We start from the raw sequence: 18,684 nt of genomic DNA on the forward strand, positions 1-18,684 counted from the left end.
GCCTTGTAAGACTGAGATGAGGAGGAATTTCTTCACTCAGAGTTTTGTGAATCTTTGGAATTCTCTACCCAAAAGGGCTGTGGGTGTTAAATCGCTGAATATATTCAAGGCTGGAATAGATAGATTTCTGGACTTTAGGGGAAATCAAGGGCTTTGGAGATTGGGCGGGAAAGTTGAGATCGAAGATCGTATTGAATGGCAGAGCAGGCTTGAGGGGCCATATGGCCTACTCCTGCTCCTAATTCTTATGTTCTTATCAGAAAAATGTGACAAAACTATCAAGGCAAATAGTTGCCATAGCAGGAAGTTTTGTTAACTTTATCCTTTGCAGTTCCCTTTTCAGAACCTATTTCTGCTTGAATCATCAGCTTCTTGCAAAAAGGCATTCATTACAGGCGAGTGTTGTAGGGTGGATGACATGACTTTGATGGCTGCCAATTTAGAGGGCAGGAGCATCAAATGGAAAACTGACCATAGTGGATATGGGGCAGATCCCAGGCCCATCAAAAAATCTGCTCCCTGAGCAAATGATGCACCCTTCTTCTGCCCACTCACCTCACTAAAATTTTGGCCCCATTCTTGATCAAAGAATTCTGTGCCTGTGGAACAGACATATTTTCAATAAAGTGCGTGGAATCTATCTGAGAACTATGTCACCACAACCTATAAAGGATATAGGTCTCAAATTTTCTTGGGGGTTCGACCAGACTCTGCTGTAATTCCAATGGAACTCATCGGAAAATAACAGGGAACCAGCCACACTGGAACCCTGCTGTTTCTGGGATTTTCCTAGTTGGCCTTGTAAGGGATGGAACCTCTGCTCAGCTCTTACATGGCCAATGACGTCAAGTGACAGCCCTGGCGATGAGGATTCAACTCCGGGAGTTCCAGTTTACTCAGCTCAGCTAGGATTCAGCGTAGAGAGTGGGAGGCTAGTATGCCAAGAGAGATTAAATACACTGGCCTCCATATGGGTGGTAATGCCCCCCCCCCACCACCCCCCCCACCCCCCCCCGGGAGTGGTCGAGGGTAGGAAAGCAGCCTGGACTTACAAAATATATATTTTTTTTTAAATCAAAATGGATCAGTTCCCTTACACAGCGAAATGGGTGGAAGGTACAAGTGAGTTGGGGTGATGGGCATAGAGTACGAGAAGAAGCTTGCCGGGAACATAAAAACTGACTGCAAAAGCTTCTATAGATATGTGAAGAGAAAAAGATTAGTGAAGACAGACATAGGTCCCTTGCAGTCAGATTCAAGTGAATTTATAATGAGGATCAAAGAAATGACAGACCAATTGAACAAATACTTGGGTTCTGTCTTCACGAAGGAAGACACAAATAACTTTCCGAAAGTACCAGGGGACCGAGGGTCTAGTGAGAAGGAGGAACTGAAGGGTATCCTTATTATTCAGGAAATTGTGTTCGGGTAATTGATGGGATTGAAGGCCGATATATCCCCGGGGCCTGATAGTCTGCATCCCAGAGTACTCAAGGAAGTGGTCCTAGAAATAGTGGATGCATTAGTGATCATTTTCCAACAGTCTATCAACTCGGGATCAGTTCCTATGGACTGGAGGATAGCTAATGTAACACCACTTTTTAAAAAGAGAGGGAGAGAGAAAGCGGGTAATTATAAACCGGTTAGCCTGACATCAGTGGTGGGGAAAATGTTGGAATCAATTATTAACGATGAAATAGCAGTGCATTTGGAAAGCAGTGACAGGATCGGTCCAAGTCAGCATGGATTTATGAAGGGGAAATCATGCTTGACAAATCTTCTGGAATTTTTTGAGGATGTAACTAGTGGAGTGGACGAGGGAGAACCAGTGGATGTGGTATATTTGGACTTTCAAAAGGCTTTTGACAAGGTCCCACACAAGAGATTGGTGTGCAAAATCAAAGCACATGGTATTGGGGGTAATATACTGACGTGGATGGAGAACTGGTTGGCAGACAGGAAGCAGAGAGTTGGCATAAACGGATCCTTTTCAGAATAGCAGGCAGTGACTAGTGGAGTGCCGCAGGGCTCAGTGCTGGGACCCCAGCTCTTTATAATATACATCAATGATTTGGATGAAGGAATTGAGTGTAATATCTCCAAGTTTGCAGATGCCACTAAACTGGGTGGCGGTGTGAGCTGAGAGGGGGACGCTAAGAGGCTGCAGGGTGGCTTAGACAGATTATGTGAGTGGGCAAATGCATGGCAGATGCAGTATAATGTGGATAAATGTGAGGTTATCCACTTTGGGGGCAAAAACACGAAGACAGAATATTACCTGAATGGTGACAGATTAGGAAAAGGGGAGGTGCAACGAGACCTGGGTGTCATGGTACATCAGTCATTGAAAGTTGGCATACAGGTGCAGCAGGCAGTAAAGAAGGCAAATGGCATGTTTGCCTTCGTAGCTAGGGGATTTGAGTAGAGGAGCAGGGAGGTCTTACTGCAGTTGTACAGGGCCTTGGTGAGGCCTCACCTGGAATATTGTGTTCAATTTTGGTCTCCTAATCTGAGGAAGGATGTTCTTGCTATTGAAGGAGTGCAGCGAAGGTTCATCAGACTGATTCCCAGGATGGCCGGACTGACATATGAGGAGAGACTGGATCAACTGGGCGTTTATACATTGGAGTTTAGAAGGATGAGAGGGGATCTCATAGAAACGTATAAGATTCTGATGGGACGGGACAGTTAGATGTGGGTAGATTGTTCCCGATGTTGGGGAAGTCCAGAAACAGGGGACACAGTCTTAGGATAGGGGTAGGCCATTTAGGACTGAGATGAGGAGAAACTTCTTCACTCAGAGAGTTGTTAACCTGTGGCATTCCCTGCCGCAGAGAGTTGTTGATGCCAGTTCATTGGATATATTCAAGAGTAAGTTAGATATGGCCCTTACGGCTAAAGGGATCAAGGGGTATGGAGAGAAAGCAAGAAAGGGGTACTGAGGGAATGATCAGCCATGATCTTATCTAATGGTGGTGCATGCTCGAAGAGCCGAATGGCCTACTCCTGCACCTATTTTCTATGTTTCTATCCCAATGGTAGGCAGGCACCAGATTTTGTGGCAACATGGGGCTGGTGGGCTCTGGAGATGTGCCTACAGTCCATAGTAATGCGGGTGTCGGTCAGCTCCATGCAATTTAGGTGCCCTCCTACTGACCTTACAAACTGTGACATGCTCAGCACTGGAGGGCACTCACCCACGGAATTTATGGCCTTATTATTTACAGGATATACGAGCTTAATTTTATTTTCTATTTACAAACTATTTTTATACACAATAAAGTGTAAAAATTGCCATACATGTCACAAACACTCTTAAACAGTGTGATCTGAAGTGTTTCCCTCATCAGATGATGGATTGTTCTTTTCTATGTGGTGACTGAATAATTTTGTGAATTATCGAACTGTTACAACTTACCGCTCAAACTCAAACATCTTGTTCACTAATGTATGACCAGAACGATTGCATTTTACATGAACAGTTTCCTAAACAAAAGATAAAACATACATTAAACCACAATTTAAAAATTGAAATTATTTACAATATTATGAGATTTGGACATAGAAAAATCATGACCTGGTATCATTAGCAGTTTGATAGGCTTGAGAAATTAAATTTAACAATGAGACTGATTTATCTTAAATAACATATTGTGGAAGTAGTGGGGAGTGCACTGATGGTAGTTCTTTTCCTTGCCCTTAATCCCCATAACTCCCACTAAAAATTAATCTAGAAACATCACTAGGGCTGTGTCCATGTATGGCACCTGCAGCTGAACAGTGCAAATGCAACTTCCTATTCTCAAAGTAAGCTTGGACACCAAACTACTGCTGGCATTACAACAATATGTGACTGCCTACCTACCTTTAACACCCTTAGAAGTACCTGAGTTACAGTATGTCATTCTTCCAGTAATTGGGGGTGTTAGCCTCGGCTCAGTGGCAGAAGTCCTGCATGAGTCAGAAGGTCATGGATTCACGCATCATTACAGAGACTCGAGCCCATTATCTAGGCTGACACTTCAACGCAGTACTGTGGGCGTACTACACTATCACAGATGTCAGGTTGAGAATATGAGTGAGAATCAGGCTGAATATAGAAAGTTCAGAGGGGAAGTGAAAAAGCAAATAAGAGGAGCAAAGAGAGAGTATGAGAATAGATTGGCAGCTAACATAAAAGGGAATTCAAAAGTCTTCTATCAGCATATAAGTAGTAAACGGGTAGTAAGAGGAGGGTTGGGCCCGATTAGGGATCAAAATGGAGACCGACGCTTGGAGGCAGAAGGCATGGCTGAGGTATTAAATGAGTACTTTTTGTCTGTCTTCACCAAGGAAGAGATGCTGCCAAAGTCATAGTGAAAGAGGAGGTAGTTGAGATAGTGGATGGGATAAAAATTGATAAAGAGGAGGTACTAGAAAGGCTGGCCGGAGTTAAAGTAGATAAGTCACCAGGACCGGATGGGATGCATCCTCGGATGTTGAGGGAAGTAAAGGTGGAAACTGCAGAGGCACTGGCCATAATCTTCCAATCCTCCTTAGATAAGGGGGTGGTGCCAGAGGACTGGGGGATTGCAAATGTTATACCCTTGTTCAGAAAAGAGCGCAAGGATAAACCCAACAACTGCAGGCCAGTCAGTTTAACCTCGGTAATAGGGAAGCTTTTAAAAATGATAATCCGGGACAAAATTAACAGTCACTTGGACAAGTGTGGATTAATTAAAGAAAGCCAGCACGGATTTGTAAAATGAAATCATGTTTAACTAACTTGATCGAGTTTCTTGATGAGGTAACAGAGATGGTTGATGAGGGAAATGCAGTTGATGCGGTGTACATGCACTTCCAAAAGGCATTTGATAAAGTGCCACATACTAGGCTTGCCAACAAAGTTGAAGCCCATGGAATAAAAGGAACAGTGGCTAAGTGACAGGAAAGAGAGTAGTGGTTAATGGTTGTTTATCGGACTGGAGGAAGGGATACAGTGGTGTTCCCCAGGGGTCGATACTTTTCTTGATATATATTGATGACTTAGACTTGGGTGTAAAGGGCACAATTTCAAAATTTGCAGATGATACAAAACTTGGAAGTATAGTGAACAGTGAGGAGGATAGTGATAGACTTCAAGAGGACATAGACGGGCTGGTAGAATGGGCAGACAGGTGGCAGATGAAATTTAACGCAGAAAAGTACAAAGTGATACATTTTAGTAGGAAGAACAAGGAGAGGCCATATAAACTAAAAGGTTCAATTCCAAAGGGGATGTATGAACAGAGAGACCTGGGGGTATATGTGCACAAATCGTTGAAGGTGGCAGGGCTGGTTGAGAAAGCAGTTAAAAAATCTTACGGGATGCTGGGCTTCCTAAATAGAGGCATAGAATACAAAAGCTAATAAGTTATGATGAACCTTTATAAAACACTGGTTTGCCCAGTTGAAATGGTCAGTCACTGACAAGTACCTTAGGCTTTGAGAAAGTTCGTCTCCATTCAAAGTGACGGCTAGCTATTGTTGGTGAAATGAATAATGAGATATATATTGCTTGCCTGCGATTCAATGATTGATCTGGGGTTAAATCCCTAATGAAAGGAGCTGGACTGTGTAAGGTTGTGTTGAAGACTCTGAAACTATTTTTATTTTTAAATGTAAAAATATCTGTAGCCCTTTCCGAATATTTTTAATTTGAAAGCAGAATTACAGAAAGCTCCAAAATGCTGGAAAATTAACCAAACAGTGCATGTGGGATGCGGGCATTATCCTCACGGCCCACTAACAAAATAAGTTTGCTACATGACACAGTGTCCTTCAGCAATTTCTAAATTCACCACTGCTACAAACTGTTGTGTACTTTAGCTTGCCCCACAATAAAAGCGATTGAAAGTTGAGTGTAGCTCTATGGCAGCCTGTGTCCCACTGCACTAAATCCAAGTGTTACTTTTCCTTTCAGTCTAATTCCTTGCAATGTATGTCCCAAAGCCTATATTCAGCTTTTTTATGGTGCTGCCAGCTTTTTAAAAAATCTGTTGGTCATATTTTGCTAGTTAACTAGGACTGTCATGGAGTGCAACCACTCTGGGTTGGTTGAGTCACTAAAGGGAACAAAGGAATCTGTTCAGCAGAGGGTGGTGGGTGAAAACAAAATAAAAAGCAGCAGGGATTGTTGCGACTGACATGGGCTACAGTCAACTAAGGCCACATCAATATTTGAAACTCAAGACACGTACTCCATTGAACGTCAGACTTCCAAGAGAGAAGTGAGCTTCTCTGGGAAAACCTGGGGAAGGGGGGAATTTTTCAGGGGGTCAGTGGGTGTGTTTGGTGACTTGTCAGGTGGGCCAAAGAAAATTCCGACACCAGGTCGGGAACTCGCTGCCACGCTACTTTCCCAGATGTCAGGTCTGTCAGACCTAACACGCAGCGGCGGGGGAGGCAATTTAGCTCATTATGACAGCCCATTAAACAGTATTTTGAGTTCACCGCACCATTTTACGAGGTTGCCCACAGGGTCCACACTGCTCGGGGATCATGTCAGGTAAGGAGGTTGGGATCAGCAAGGGATCAGCTCATTTTTTTACAGCAGCTGCAAATGTGCTTTAAAAGCTCCCATTTCACAGCTGTTCACTTTCCAAGCTTGGGAGACAGATTGAACTTTATGCAGGTTGCAAATGTTTGGAGTAAACTCTCTCTCCAGTGTGACCTCATTGGAACAACCTCTCTCACCACTGACAGATCGCTTCTGTCATCTCAAGATCACCCCTGCCATCTATTACATCAGAATTGGTGCCCTTGAAACTATCTCGCATTGGTCCTCAGAATCCCACCATGATCAGCCCCAACACCAGCAGCACCAGGCACACCAACAGCGCCAATCTTCTCTGCAATCAACTGATGCTGCACAGGAATCAGAGCAACAGCACACGACCACATTGCTGCCCGGAGGTCATTGCCTCATCATGGCCAGATTGACTTCACTTGACGCTATACACCCTGGCTGCCATATCATGCACCAGGTTGACACCACCCCACACCAACACCATAAAGCATCCTTACAATACCCAAACCATTCCTTTCACACTCATCACCTCGTTATGTCTCACCAGTCACTGCAACTCACTAAGCCACTTCCAAAGGTGCACACAAATCTGTCCAAGAACGCAAATGTTGAAAATAAAGATTTAAATGTTTCACAACGCATTAACAGAAACTTTACATGAACATTAGCTAAAACACACGAGCCCCTACCCTTGTGTGCTGTTAGTTGGTATGATTGGACAAAGATGAGGCTGAGTGTGAGGGGTGGCTAGTGAGATGGGGAAGTGATAATGTAGATAGAGAGGGATGGGTGAGGTGCAAGGTAAGTTGGTGTGTGTAAGGATGTGCAGGAGTAAGATAGGGAAGGCAGAGTGATGGGGATGTGATGAGTGGCACAGCAGGATGAGGATGAGTGTGGCTTTGCAGTAACATTTCGTGATCTACTGAGATCATTGAAAGGTTTGTACCACTGCAGCCTGGTCCTCCTGACCACATCTCTGCTTGTGTCCTCCTATGCTATGTGCAACCAGGCTGCGGTGGTCTCCCTTGGAGGTCTCTTCCGCCCATTGGAAGGGAAGAGGACCTCCCTGTGTGTTGTGACTGCCTCCATATGCATTTGGAGGGAGTCATGGGACAGCCTGGGTGCAACCGTGCACCTCTGTGCAGTGCTTGTCAGTGTTTGCAGCATCTCAATGCTGTAGAACACTAACAGCACAACTGTCAAAATTAATTTGCGCATGGTCCCTTTAAGGAAACCGGATGATGTAAAATCATTCTACACAGCGGGCTGGAGCCCAGCAGCGAGGTCGGGATCCGCCACCAATCCTGGCCGAACCAGACCCGCCGAGATAGGAGAAATCGCGGCCTATGAGAAAGAATAGTCATTTTATTTAAAATCCTTTAACTTTCTTACATTATGTTACTTTTACTGGTCAATTTTACATGGGAGAAATTTAAATCAATTTCACAAAATCTTTGGAACAATTCTATGGGCCCAAGTTTCGGATCCCCAGTAGAACGGCGCACCTCGGAGAGGCCCGCCTAATTTCTAGAACTGAAAAAGCGCCAAATACTTACCTCGCGATTTATCCGATATCTGTAGGCCCGTTTGCAGCTCAGCGCAGCAGGGGCTGCTGGGGGCGGAGCTACAGCCCTGCGCCAAAAAGAGTGCCGGCAGATGCACGCGTGCGCAGTGGAGGCTGCGTGTGTGCGCAGTAGCTCCTGGCCCTCCCAGCATGTCCTGTCTCCGGGCGACGACCCTATCCCGGGACGAGTGGCCTGCCTGCCCTTACCTCCTCGGCGGCGGGGCCCACCCGACCGGCATCTCCTCGGGGGCGGGCCCCGCCCAAGCAGCTCTTCAGTAGGCTGTTGGAGGGCTTCCCGGTGCTGCAGTAGGTGAGTAGAAACTTAACATTTTTATTTATTGATTGATTTTTTTATTATTTTTTTTTTATTTTTTATTTTTTAATGTATTTTTTGATTGATTGATTGATTTATTTATCATTTACTATTGATGATGGCTCTTTATTGGTAAAAGTGAAGTGTTTAATGCTTTGTAAAATCCCCTAACTTCCCTCTAACTTCCCTTACCCCCATCTTTCGCTACCTGCGCCTAATTTATAAAGTATAGGCAAGTTTTTTCTGAGCGTACAAAAATCGACACTTACTCCGTTCTAAGTTAGTTTGGAGTAACTTTTCGCTGCCTAAACTTGCATAACAGGCGTAAGTGGCTGGTAACGCCCCCTTTTGAAAAAAAAACTGTACTAAAACATAACTATTCTAACTAACTAGAACTGGAGCAAACTAAATGCCGAGAATTGCGATTTCTAAGATACTCCATACTAAACAAGTTGCTCAAAAAAAATAGGAGCAACTCGAGCCGAAACTGAAGTATGTCATTTCCTGTTACTTTCTTGTTCAGGATAATTTGGCATTGTTAGCTTAAAAAAAACAGTTGATTTGATTGCTTAGTTTTTCCGCTGCTTTCTCATTTTTCCTCGGTACTTATGAACTAAATCTGTTTTTGATATGTACTCTAATATATTGGACATGTTATTAGTGATTTAAGCTAAATCCTCATATCAGCCAATCACTATTTTTTGCTCCTCAGATTTCTGACATCCTGAGGTGCTACCCCTGAATTATAGCAGCTGTGGTGTCTTTGAAAGAAGTGACATGATAGGTACATGCTAGATTACATTGACAATAAATATTCCTGTCGAGTTATACATGACCAGTAGGTGATGCTGTTGTTCAATACAGATAGCAGAAAACCAGAACATACAGAATGCATTTATTTTTAGCATATTGTCATGTATGTACATGCTGTTTGTAGCCACCAGATGGTGTCATTGTTGGAGGCCACTGAGCAACACACACATGGTGCTGCTCGGGTATAAAAGGCCAGCCATTTTGTGAGTCAGACACTTTGGGACCAAACAAAGCACAGGCTTAGTTAAACAGTACTCAGTTTGAACCTTTGTTGCATACACAACACATATTTACTGATTATATTAAATATTTAATATCAAGAATTACCACAAGACTCATTAGTTAGAAAACATAAATGAAGTGCAATAGCACACGATTTATATTTTATCTGTTAAGAAACTTGGATAAAAAGTCAAGTCCCACAGTGCAGTACAAAACTAACTAAAAACTAAGGGGTGAAATTCGGTGCCTTTGCGCCCCGTTAGTGCCTCCGCGGGTCACTAACGGTCGCAGCGGCCCAGCATGGCGATGACATTGACTCCTGCCATGTTCGGCGTGAGTTTTGCGGTATCGCTACGGCGTTGCGCCCCGATTTCCTTCGCTCGGAGATCATGACATCATCGACGTGCGCATTGCCCCGGTAGCGAGCCGGACCCGAACTTGCCTCCCATCTCCCCCCACCCCGTGCAGCAGCGCCAGTGAAAACTGCAACAGCTTCAGGAGGCGCGGCTCGGGGGGTGGGGGGTGGGGGGGGCGATGATTAAAGTCGAGGTGCTGAGACTGTAAAATCAAAACTTATCTTTTCTCTTCCAACTTTTTTCACGGGTCCTGCCCGCTGCTTGACTGCTGGGCTGATCGAGCGGGATCGCAGGTAAGTTGTTTTTATTTTGCAGAGCCTGCAGCGATGGCCCTTTCCTTTAAGGGAGGGAAGGAGCCTTTCAACGGCAGCGCTGCACGGCCCAGTGTGCAGCACTGCTCCACTCACTGTCCCGCCTGCTGCCCATTGCGCTCCAGGAAGCAAGTGGAGCACTTGAGCGCAAAAGCCGAATTTTTTTAAAGTTTAAAATTGTTAGCGCCTGGTGCTAACTTTTGAAACATTTAAAAGTTAGCACCCCAAACGGGGTGGTAGTGAATTTCTCTCCACAAAGCCTAGAAGTTGGCTTCCGGGGGCGGGGGGAGGTGGGGGGGGGCGATAACGCATCGCTAATGACTTAGACGAGATGAACGACTCCCGCTAACTTGGCCGGGAGGTTTGTGGTGATGGCAACAGGTTACATTGTGATGTCATTGCCGTGCGCGTCGCCCCGTTAGCTCCCCAGACCCAAACTTCGATTCCTCCCCTGCAGCATCGCCGGGCGAAAACCCGGCAGCTGCAGGAGACGTTGTTCGGGAATCTGGGCGCTTCGAGGGCGGAAGGTAAAAGGGTTGGTTGCCGAGGTAAATGGAAAAATTCTTCCAATTATTATTTTCAATTTTTGCGATTCCTCTTTGCCCCACCATCGATCAGCCCAGCACTCTGCTGGAGTGTATGGAACTGATCGGGCTGGATCATGGCTACCGTCGGGGACCAGCTCACTGGGCCCAATACAGAGCCTGCAGCGATGGCCCTTCCCTTTAAGGGAGGGAAGGAGTCTCGGATCGCGCAGCGCTGCACGGGACATTGAGCAGCGCTGCACCACTACCGTCCGCCTGCATCCTTTAGCGCTCCAGGAAGGAAGGGGACGCTAAAGTTTAGTGCTCACCTACCTTCCTGCAGCACAAACACCCCATTTTTTTAAAGCTGGGAATCAATAGCACCTGGCGCTAATTTTCACAGCTTTCAAAAGTTAGTGCCCCAAACGGGATGATACTGAATTTCTCCCCCTATAACTAAAAAGAGTAGGATAAATGAGATGAGATAAATCAAGTAATGATTGAAATTGAAAAGCTGGTGATTATATCCCGAGAGAGAGAGAGAGAGAGAGAGAGAGAGAGAGAGAGAGAGAGAGTTGACATGATAACTCATATACAAGTGTATATGTTGAGTCAATAGTATACAAATCTTATCAGTGTACTCATCGGATATTCTGTTTGTACCATATTAGATAAGTAATTAAAACTACGGAGTGATTATGTGCACAAGTGTTCTGCTGCGCATGCCCACCATGGTCTCCGCCTCATTTTGCGTATGCCAGCGATCCGGTGGCGCATGCGCAGTCCGATATATGAGGAAGCCGGAAGTGGGGCCGACCCACGTTGTCGAGTGTGGAGCTGCTGCTCGAGCCCGAGTCTGCTGCTGGGGCTTTTAGGTTATCTCCAGGACCATTGTCTAGAACACCTGTGCCATGCGGGAATTCCTGGATGCTTCCCGCAACGGGGATGACCACATGTGCAGGAAGTGTCTCCAGCTCCTCCAACTCGAGCGCCGAGTCTCGGAGCTTGAGCGAGGACTGGAGGCACTGAGGAGCATCCGAGAGAACGAGAGGTACGTGGATAGCTCGTTTCAGGCGTTGGGCACCCCACAGATTAAAAGGGTACAGGAGGATAGGGAATGGGTGACCGTCGCACACAAGAGTATGGCGAGGCAGGTAGTGCAGGAGTCCCCTGAGGCTAACCCGCTCTCCAACCAGTACTCTATTCTGACTACTGGCGAGGGCGGTGATGCCTCTGGGGAGTGCAGCCAGGGCCAAGTCCACAACACCGTGGGTGGCTCAGCTGCACAGGGGGGGAGGAAGAAGACAGGAAGGGCTATAGTGATAGGAGATTCAATAGTTAGGGGAGCAGATAGGCGCTTCTGCGGCAGAAAAAGTGACATCAGGATGGTGTGTTGCCTCCCTGGTGCAAGGGTCAATGATGTCACTGAGCGACTGCAGGCATTCTGGGGAGGGAAGGGGAACAGCCAGTGGTTGTGGTCCACATTGGTACCAACGACATAGGAAGAAAGAGGGGTGAGGTCCTGAAAGCTGAGTTTAGGGAGTTAGGAGTAAGATTGAAAGCCAGGACCTCAGGATTACCGCCAGTGCTACGTACTAGTAAGGGTAGAAATAGGAAGGCTAGTCAGATAAATATGTGGCTGGGGCATTGGTGTAGGAGGGAGGACTTTCGTTTCCTGAACAATTGGGACCGCTTCTGGGGTAGGTGGGAGCTGTACAAGTCAGACAGGTTACACCTCAACAGAGACGGGACCAATGTTCTCGCGGGTGGTTTTGATAGTGCAGTTGGGAGGGCTTTAAACTAGCTTGGCAGGGGGATGGGAACCCAGGAGAGGGCTCTGAGCTAGTTAGAGTGGGTGAGAGCTCAGATGAACAGAACCCCAAGAAAGAATGCAAAAGGCAGGAGGCAACAGAGCAGAGTAGCACTGGGGTAAGTGTAAACCACAAGGTGACAGGAAGGGACAATATGTATGAATATAAAGAGGCTGCAGGAGGGGTCAAAACTAAAAATCATGGGGTTTTAAAAACTAGTATTAAAACACTTCACCTAAACGCGCGCAGCATTCGAAACAAAGTAAATGAGTTGACGGCACAAATCATTACAAATGGGTATAATTTGGTGGCCATTACAGAAACGTGGTTGCAGGGTGGCCAAGACTGGGAATTAAACATACAGGGGTATCTGACAATTCGTAAAGATAGATAAGAAGGGAAAGGAGGTGGGGTAGCTCTGTTAATAAAGGATGATATCAGGGCAGTTGTGAGAGACGATATTGGCTCTAATGAACAAAATGTTGAATCATTGTGGGTGGAGATTAGAGATAGTAAGGGGAAAAAGTCACTGGTGGGCATAGTTTATAGGTCCCCAAATAATAACTTCACGGTGGGGCGGACATAATCAAGGAAATAATGGAGGCATGTGAAAAAGGAACGGCAGTAATCATGGGGGATTTTAACCTACATATCGATTGGTCAAATCAAATCGCACGGAGTAGCCTTGAGGAGGAATTCATAGAATGCATACGGGATTGTTTCTTAGAACAGTATATTACAGAACCTACAAGGGAGCAAGCTATCTTAGATCTGGTCCTGTGTAATGAGACAGGAATAATAAACGATCTCCTAGTAAAAGATCCTCTCGGAATGAGTGATCACAGTATGGTTGAATTTGTAATACAGATTGAGGATGAGGAAGTAGTGTCTCAAACGAGCATACTATGCTTAAACAAAGGGGACTACAGTGGGATGAGGGCAGAGTTGGCTAAAGTAGACTGGGAACACAGACTAAACGGTGGCACAATTGAGGAACAGTGGAGGACTTTTAAGGAGCTCTTTCATAGTGCTCAACAAAAATATATTCCAGTGAAAAAGAAGGGCGGTAAGAGAAGGGCTAACCAGCCGTGGATAACCAAGGAAATAAAGGAGAGTATCAAATTAAAAACCAATGCGTATAAGGTGGCCAAGGTTAGTGGGAAACTAGAAGATTGGGAAAAAAATTTAAACGACGACAAAGAATGACTCAGAAAGCAATAAAGAAAGGAAAGATAGATTCTGAAAGTAAACTTGCACAAAACATAAAAACAGATAGTAAAAGCTTTTACCGATATATAAAACGGAAAAGGGTGACTAAAGTAAATGTTGGTCCCTTAGAAGATGAGAAGGGGGATTTAATAATGGGAAATGTGGAAATGTCTGAGACCTTAAACAATTATTTTGCTTCGGTCTTCACAGTGGAAGACACAAATACCATGCCAAAAATTGCTGGTCACGGGAATGTGGGAAGGGAGGACCTTGAGACAATCACTATCAATAGGGGGGTAGTGCTGGACAGGCTAATGGGACTCAAGGTAGACAAGTCCCCTGGTCCTGATGAAATGCATCCAGGGTATTAAAAGAGATGGCGGAAATTATAGCAGATGCATTCGTTATAATCAACCAAAATTCTCTGGACTCCGGGGAGGTACCAGCAGATTGGAAAGCAGCTAATGTAATGCCTCTGTTTAAAAAAGGGGGCAGGCAAAAGGCAGGTAACTATAGGCCGGTGAGTTTAACATCTGTAGTGGGGAAAATGCTTGAAGCTATCATTAAGGGAAGAAATAGCGGGACATCTAGATAGGAATAGTGCAATCAAGCAGACGCAACATGGATTCATGAAGGGGAAATCATGTTTAACTAATTTACTGGAATTCTTTGAGGATATAACGAGCACGGTGGATAGAGGTGTACCGATGGATATGGTGTATTTAGATTTCCAAAAGGCATTCGATAAGGTGCCACACAAAAGGTTACTGCAGAAGATAAAGGTATGCGGAGTCAGAGGAAATGTATTAGCATGGAATTGGCTGGCTAACAGAAAGCAGAGAGTTGGGATAAATGGGTCCTTTTCGGGTTGGAAATCGGTGGTTAGTGGTGTGCCACAGGGATCGGTGCTGGGACCACAACTGTTTAAAATATGCATGGATGACCTGGAAGAGGGGACAGAGTGTAGTGTAACAAAATTTGCAGATGACACAAAGATTAGTGGGAAAGCGGGTTGTGTAGAGGACACAGAGAGTCTGCAAAGAGATTTAGATAGGTTAAGCGAATGAGCTAAGGTTTGGCAGATGGAATACAATGTCAGAAAATGTGAGGTCATCCACCTTGGAAAAAAAAACAGTAAAAGGGAATATTATTTGAATGGGGAGAAATTACAACATGCTGCGGTGCAGATGGACCTGGGGGTCCTTGTGCATGAATCCCAAAAAGTTAGTTTGCAGGTGCAGCAGGTAATCAGGAAGGCGAATGGAATGCTGGCCTTCATTGCGAGAGGGATGGAGTACAAAAGCAGGGAGGTCCTGCTGCAACTGTATAGGGTATTGGTGAGGCCGCACCTGGAGTACTGCGTGCAGTTTTGGTCACCTTACTTAAGGAAGGATATACTAGCTTTGGAGGGGGTACAGAGACGATTCACTCAGTTAATTCTGGAGATGAGGGGTTACCTTATGATGATAGATTGAGTAGACTGGGTCTTTACTCGTTGGAGTTCAGAAGGATGAGGGGTGATCTTATAGAAACATTTAAAATAATGAAAGGGATAGACAAGATAGAGGCAGAGAGGTTGTTTCCACTGGTCGGGGAGACTAGAACTAGGGGGCACAGCCTCAAAATACGGGGGAGCCAATTTAAAACCGAGTTGAGAAGGTATTTCTTCTCCCAGAGGGTTGTGAATCTGTGGAATTCTCTGCCCAAGGAAGCAGTTGAGGCTAGCTCATTGAATGTATTCAAACCACAGATAGATTTTTAACCAATAAGGGAATTAAGGGTTATGGGGAGCGGGCGGGTAAGTGGAGCTGAGTCCACGGCCAGATCAGCCATGATCTTATTGAATGGTGGAGCAGGCTCGAGGAGCTAGATGGCCGACTCCTATTCCTAACTCTTATGTTCTTATTTAATTATGTATATCGCTGTGATTATCTACACGAACATTTTCGCGGCCTTCTGTGGGAGAAGAAATTGGAGGTGGGAAAGAGAGAATGGGTCAGAGAGAGAGAGTGAGCGAGTGGGAGAGAGAGAGAGAGACTGGGGCAGAGAGAGAACGGGGAGAGTGAGGGAGACTAGGGAGAGAGAGACTGGAGGGAGAGAGAGAGAGAGACTGGAGGGAGAAAGAGAGAGTGGGGAGAGTGAGTGAGAGAGTGGGGGAGAGAGACTGGGACAGACAGAGAGAGAGAGAGTGGGGAAGAGTGAGAGACTGGGGGGAGAGAGAGAGAAAGACTGGAGGAAGAGAGAGAATGGGGAGTGAGCGAGTGGGGAGAAAGAAACTGTAACAGACAGCGAGAGAGAGTCAGAGAGAGAAAGGCTAGGGGGAGAGAGAGAGAGAGAGACTGAGAGACTAGGGAGAGAGAGAGAGAGTGAGCAAGTGGGGGAGAGACAGAGAGAGATAGAGACTGGGGTAGAGAGAGAGAGAGACTGGGCAGAAAGAAAGACTGGGGAGAGAGTGAGGGAGAGGCTGGGGTAGAGAGAAAGAGAGAGACTGGGGCAGAAAGAGAGACTGGGGAGAGAGTGAAGGAGAGTGAAAGAAAACTAGAGGGGGCAGAGAGAGAGAGTGAGAGGAGCAGAGAGTGAGAGGGGCAGAGAGCGAGAGAGAGAGTAGGGGCAGAGAGAGAGCGAGTGGGGCAGAGAGAGAGAGACTGGGAGAGAGAGAGAGACTGGGGGAGAGAGAGGGGGGGAGTGAGAGAGTGGGGGAATGAGAGACTGGGAGAATGAGAGGCAGAGAGAGAGAGGCAGAGGGAGAGAGAGTGAGGAGAGTGAGAGTAGGGGAGTGAGAAAGAGAGTGGGGGAGAGAGAGAGAGTGGGGACAGAGAGAGAGAGAGAGAGAGAGAGAGAGAGGGCAGAGAGAGAGAGTGGGGCCAGAGAGAGAGTGGGGACAGAGAGAGAGAGTGGGAACAGAGAGAGTGTGGGCAGAGAGAGAGTGGGGGCGGAGAGAGAGAGAGTGGGGGCAAAGAGAGAGAGTGGGGGCAGAGAGAGAGAGAGTGGGGGCAAAGAGAGAGAGTGGGGGCAGAGAGAGAGAGAGTGGGGGCAGAGAGAGAGAGAGTGGGGACAGAGAGAGAGAGAGAGTGGGGGCAGAGAGAGAGAGTGGGGCAGAGAGAGAGTGGGGGCAGAGAGAGAGAGTGGGGGCAGAGAGAGAGAGAGAGTGGAGGCAGAGAAAGAGAGAGTTGGGGCAGAGAGAAAGAGAGTGGGGGCAGAGAGAGAGAGTGGGGGCAGAGAGAGAGAGTGGGGGCAAAGAGAGAGAGTGGGGGCAAAGAGAGAGAGAGAGTGGGGGCAAAGAGAGAGAGTGGGGGCAGAGAGAGAGAGAGTGGGGGCAGAGAGAGAGAGAGTGGGGACAGAGAGAGAGAGAGTGGGGGCAGAGAGAGAGAGTGGGGGCAGAGAGAAAGAGAGTGGGGGCAGAGAGAGAGAGAGTGGGGGCAAAGAGAGAGCGGGGGCAGAGAGAGAGAGAGCGGGGGCAGAGAGAGAGAGAGCGGGGACAGAGAGAGAGAGAGCGGGGGCAGAGAGAGAGAGAGTGGGGACAGAGAGAGAGAGAGTGGGGGAAGAGAGAGAGAGCGGGGGCAGAGAGAGAGAGAGTGGGGGAAGAGAGAGAGAGAGAGAGAGCGGGGGCAGAGAGAGAGAGAGCGGGGACAGAGAGAGAGAGAGCGGGGGCAGAGAGAGAGAGAGCGGGGGCAGAGAGAGAGGGGGCGGAGAGAGAGAGTGGGGGCAGAGAGAGAGAGTGGCAAAGAGAGTGAGAGAGTGGGGGCAGAGAGAGAGAGTGGGGGCAAAGAGAAGAGTGGGGGCAGAGAGAGTGAGAGAGTGGGGGCAGAGAGAGAGAGAGTGGGGGAAGAGAGAGTGAGAGAGTGGGGGCAGAGAGAGAGAGAGCGGGGACAGAGAGAGAGAGCGGGGGGGCAGAGAGAGAGAGTGGGGGCAGAGAGAGAGAGTGGGGGCAGAGAGAGAGAGTGGCAAAGAGAGAGAGTGGAGGCAGAGAGTGAGAGAGTGGGGGCAGAGAGTGAGAGAGTGGGGGCAGAGAGAGAGAGTGGGGACAGAGAGAGAGAGTGGTGGCAGAGAGAGAGAGAGAGTGGGGGCAGAGAGAGAGAGTGAGGGCAGAGAGAGAGAGTGGGAGCAGAGAGAGAGAGTGGGAGCAGAGAGAGAGAGAGAGTGGGGGCAGAGAGAGAGAGTGGGAGCAGAGAGAGAGAGTGGGTGCAGAGAGAGAGAGAGTGGGTGCAGAGAGAGAGAGTAGGTGCAGAGAGAGAGTGGGGGCAGAGAGAGAGAGAGCGGGGGCAGAGAGAGAGAGAGTGGGGGCAGAGAGAGAGAGAGTGGGGGAAGAGAGAGAGAGCGGGGGCAGAGAGAGAGAGAGTGGGGGAAGAGAGAGAGAGAGCGGGGGCAGAGAGAGAGAGCGGGGACAGAGAGAGAGAGAGCGGGGGCAGAGAGAGAGAGCGGGGGCAGAGAGAGAGAGGGGGCAGAGAGAGAGAGTGGGGGCAGAGAGAGAGAGTGGCAAAGAGAGTGAGAGAGTGGGGGCAGAGAGAGAGAGTGGGGGCAAAGAGAAGAGTGGGGGCAGAGAGAGTGAGAGAGTGGGGGCAGAGAGAGAGAGAGTGGGGGAAGAGAGAGAGAGAGAGTGCGGGGGCAGAGAGAGAGAGAGCGGGGACAGAGAGAGAGAGCGGGGGCAGAGAGAGGGAGAGTGGGGGCAGAGAGAGAGAGTGGGGGCAGAGAGAGAGAGTGGCAAAGAGAGAGAGTGGGGGCAGAGAGTGAGAGAGTGGGGGCAGAGAGTGAGAGAGTGGGGGCAGAGAGAGAGAGAGTGGGGACAGAGAGTGGTGGCAGAGAGAGAGAGAGAGTGGGGGCAGAGAGAGAGAGTGGGGGCAGAGAGAGAGAGTGGGAGCAGAGAGAGAGAGTGGGAGCAGAGAGAGAGAGAGTGGGGGCAGAGAGAGAGAGTAGGAGCAGAGAGAGTGGGTGCAGAGAGAGAGAGTGGGTGCAGAGAGAGAGAGTGGGTGCAGAGAGAGAGTGGGGGCAGAGCGAGAGTGGAAGGAGGCAGAGA

The 18,684-nt window shown here is 47.6% G+C and overlaps 1 protein-coding gene across 1 annotated transcript in view; it reads right to left on the reverse strand.

Annotated features, from left to right (window-relative positions):
• kif25 (kinesin family member 25) overlaps nucleotides 1-18,684 on the reverse strand; it is a 227,842-nt gene that overhangs the window by 144,415 nt on the left and 64,743 nt on the right. The window contains exon 8 of the mRNA XM_070891009.1: nucleotides 3,419-3,486. Within this exon, the coding sequence (XP_070747110.1) occupies nucleotides 3,419-3,486 (68 nt within the window). The remainder of the gene's footprint in view (nucleotides 1-3,418; nucleotides 3,487-18,684) is intronic.

This window comes from Pristiophorus japonicus, chromosome 9, assembly GCF_044704955.1.
Source record: "Pristiophorus japonicus isolate sPriJap1 chromosome 9, sPriJap1.hap1, whole genome shotgun sequence".
NCBI lineage: Eukaryota > Metazoa > Chordata > Chondrichthyes > Pristiophoridae > Pristiophorus > Pristiophorus japonicus.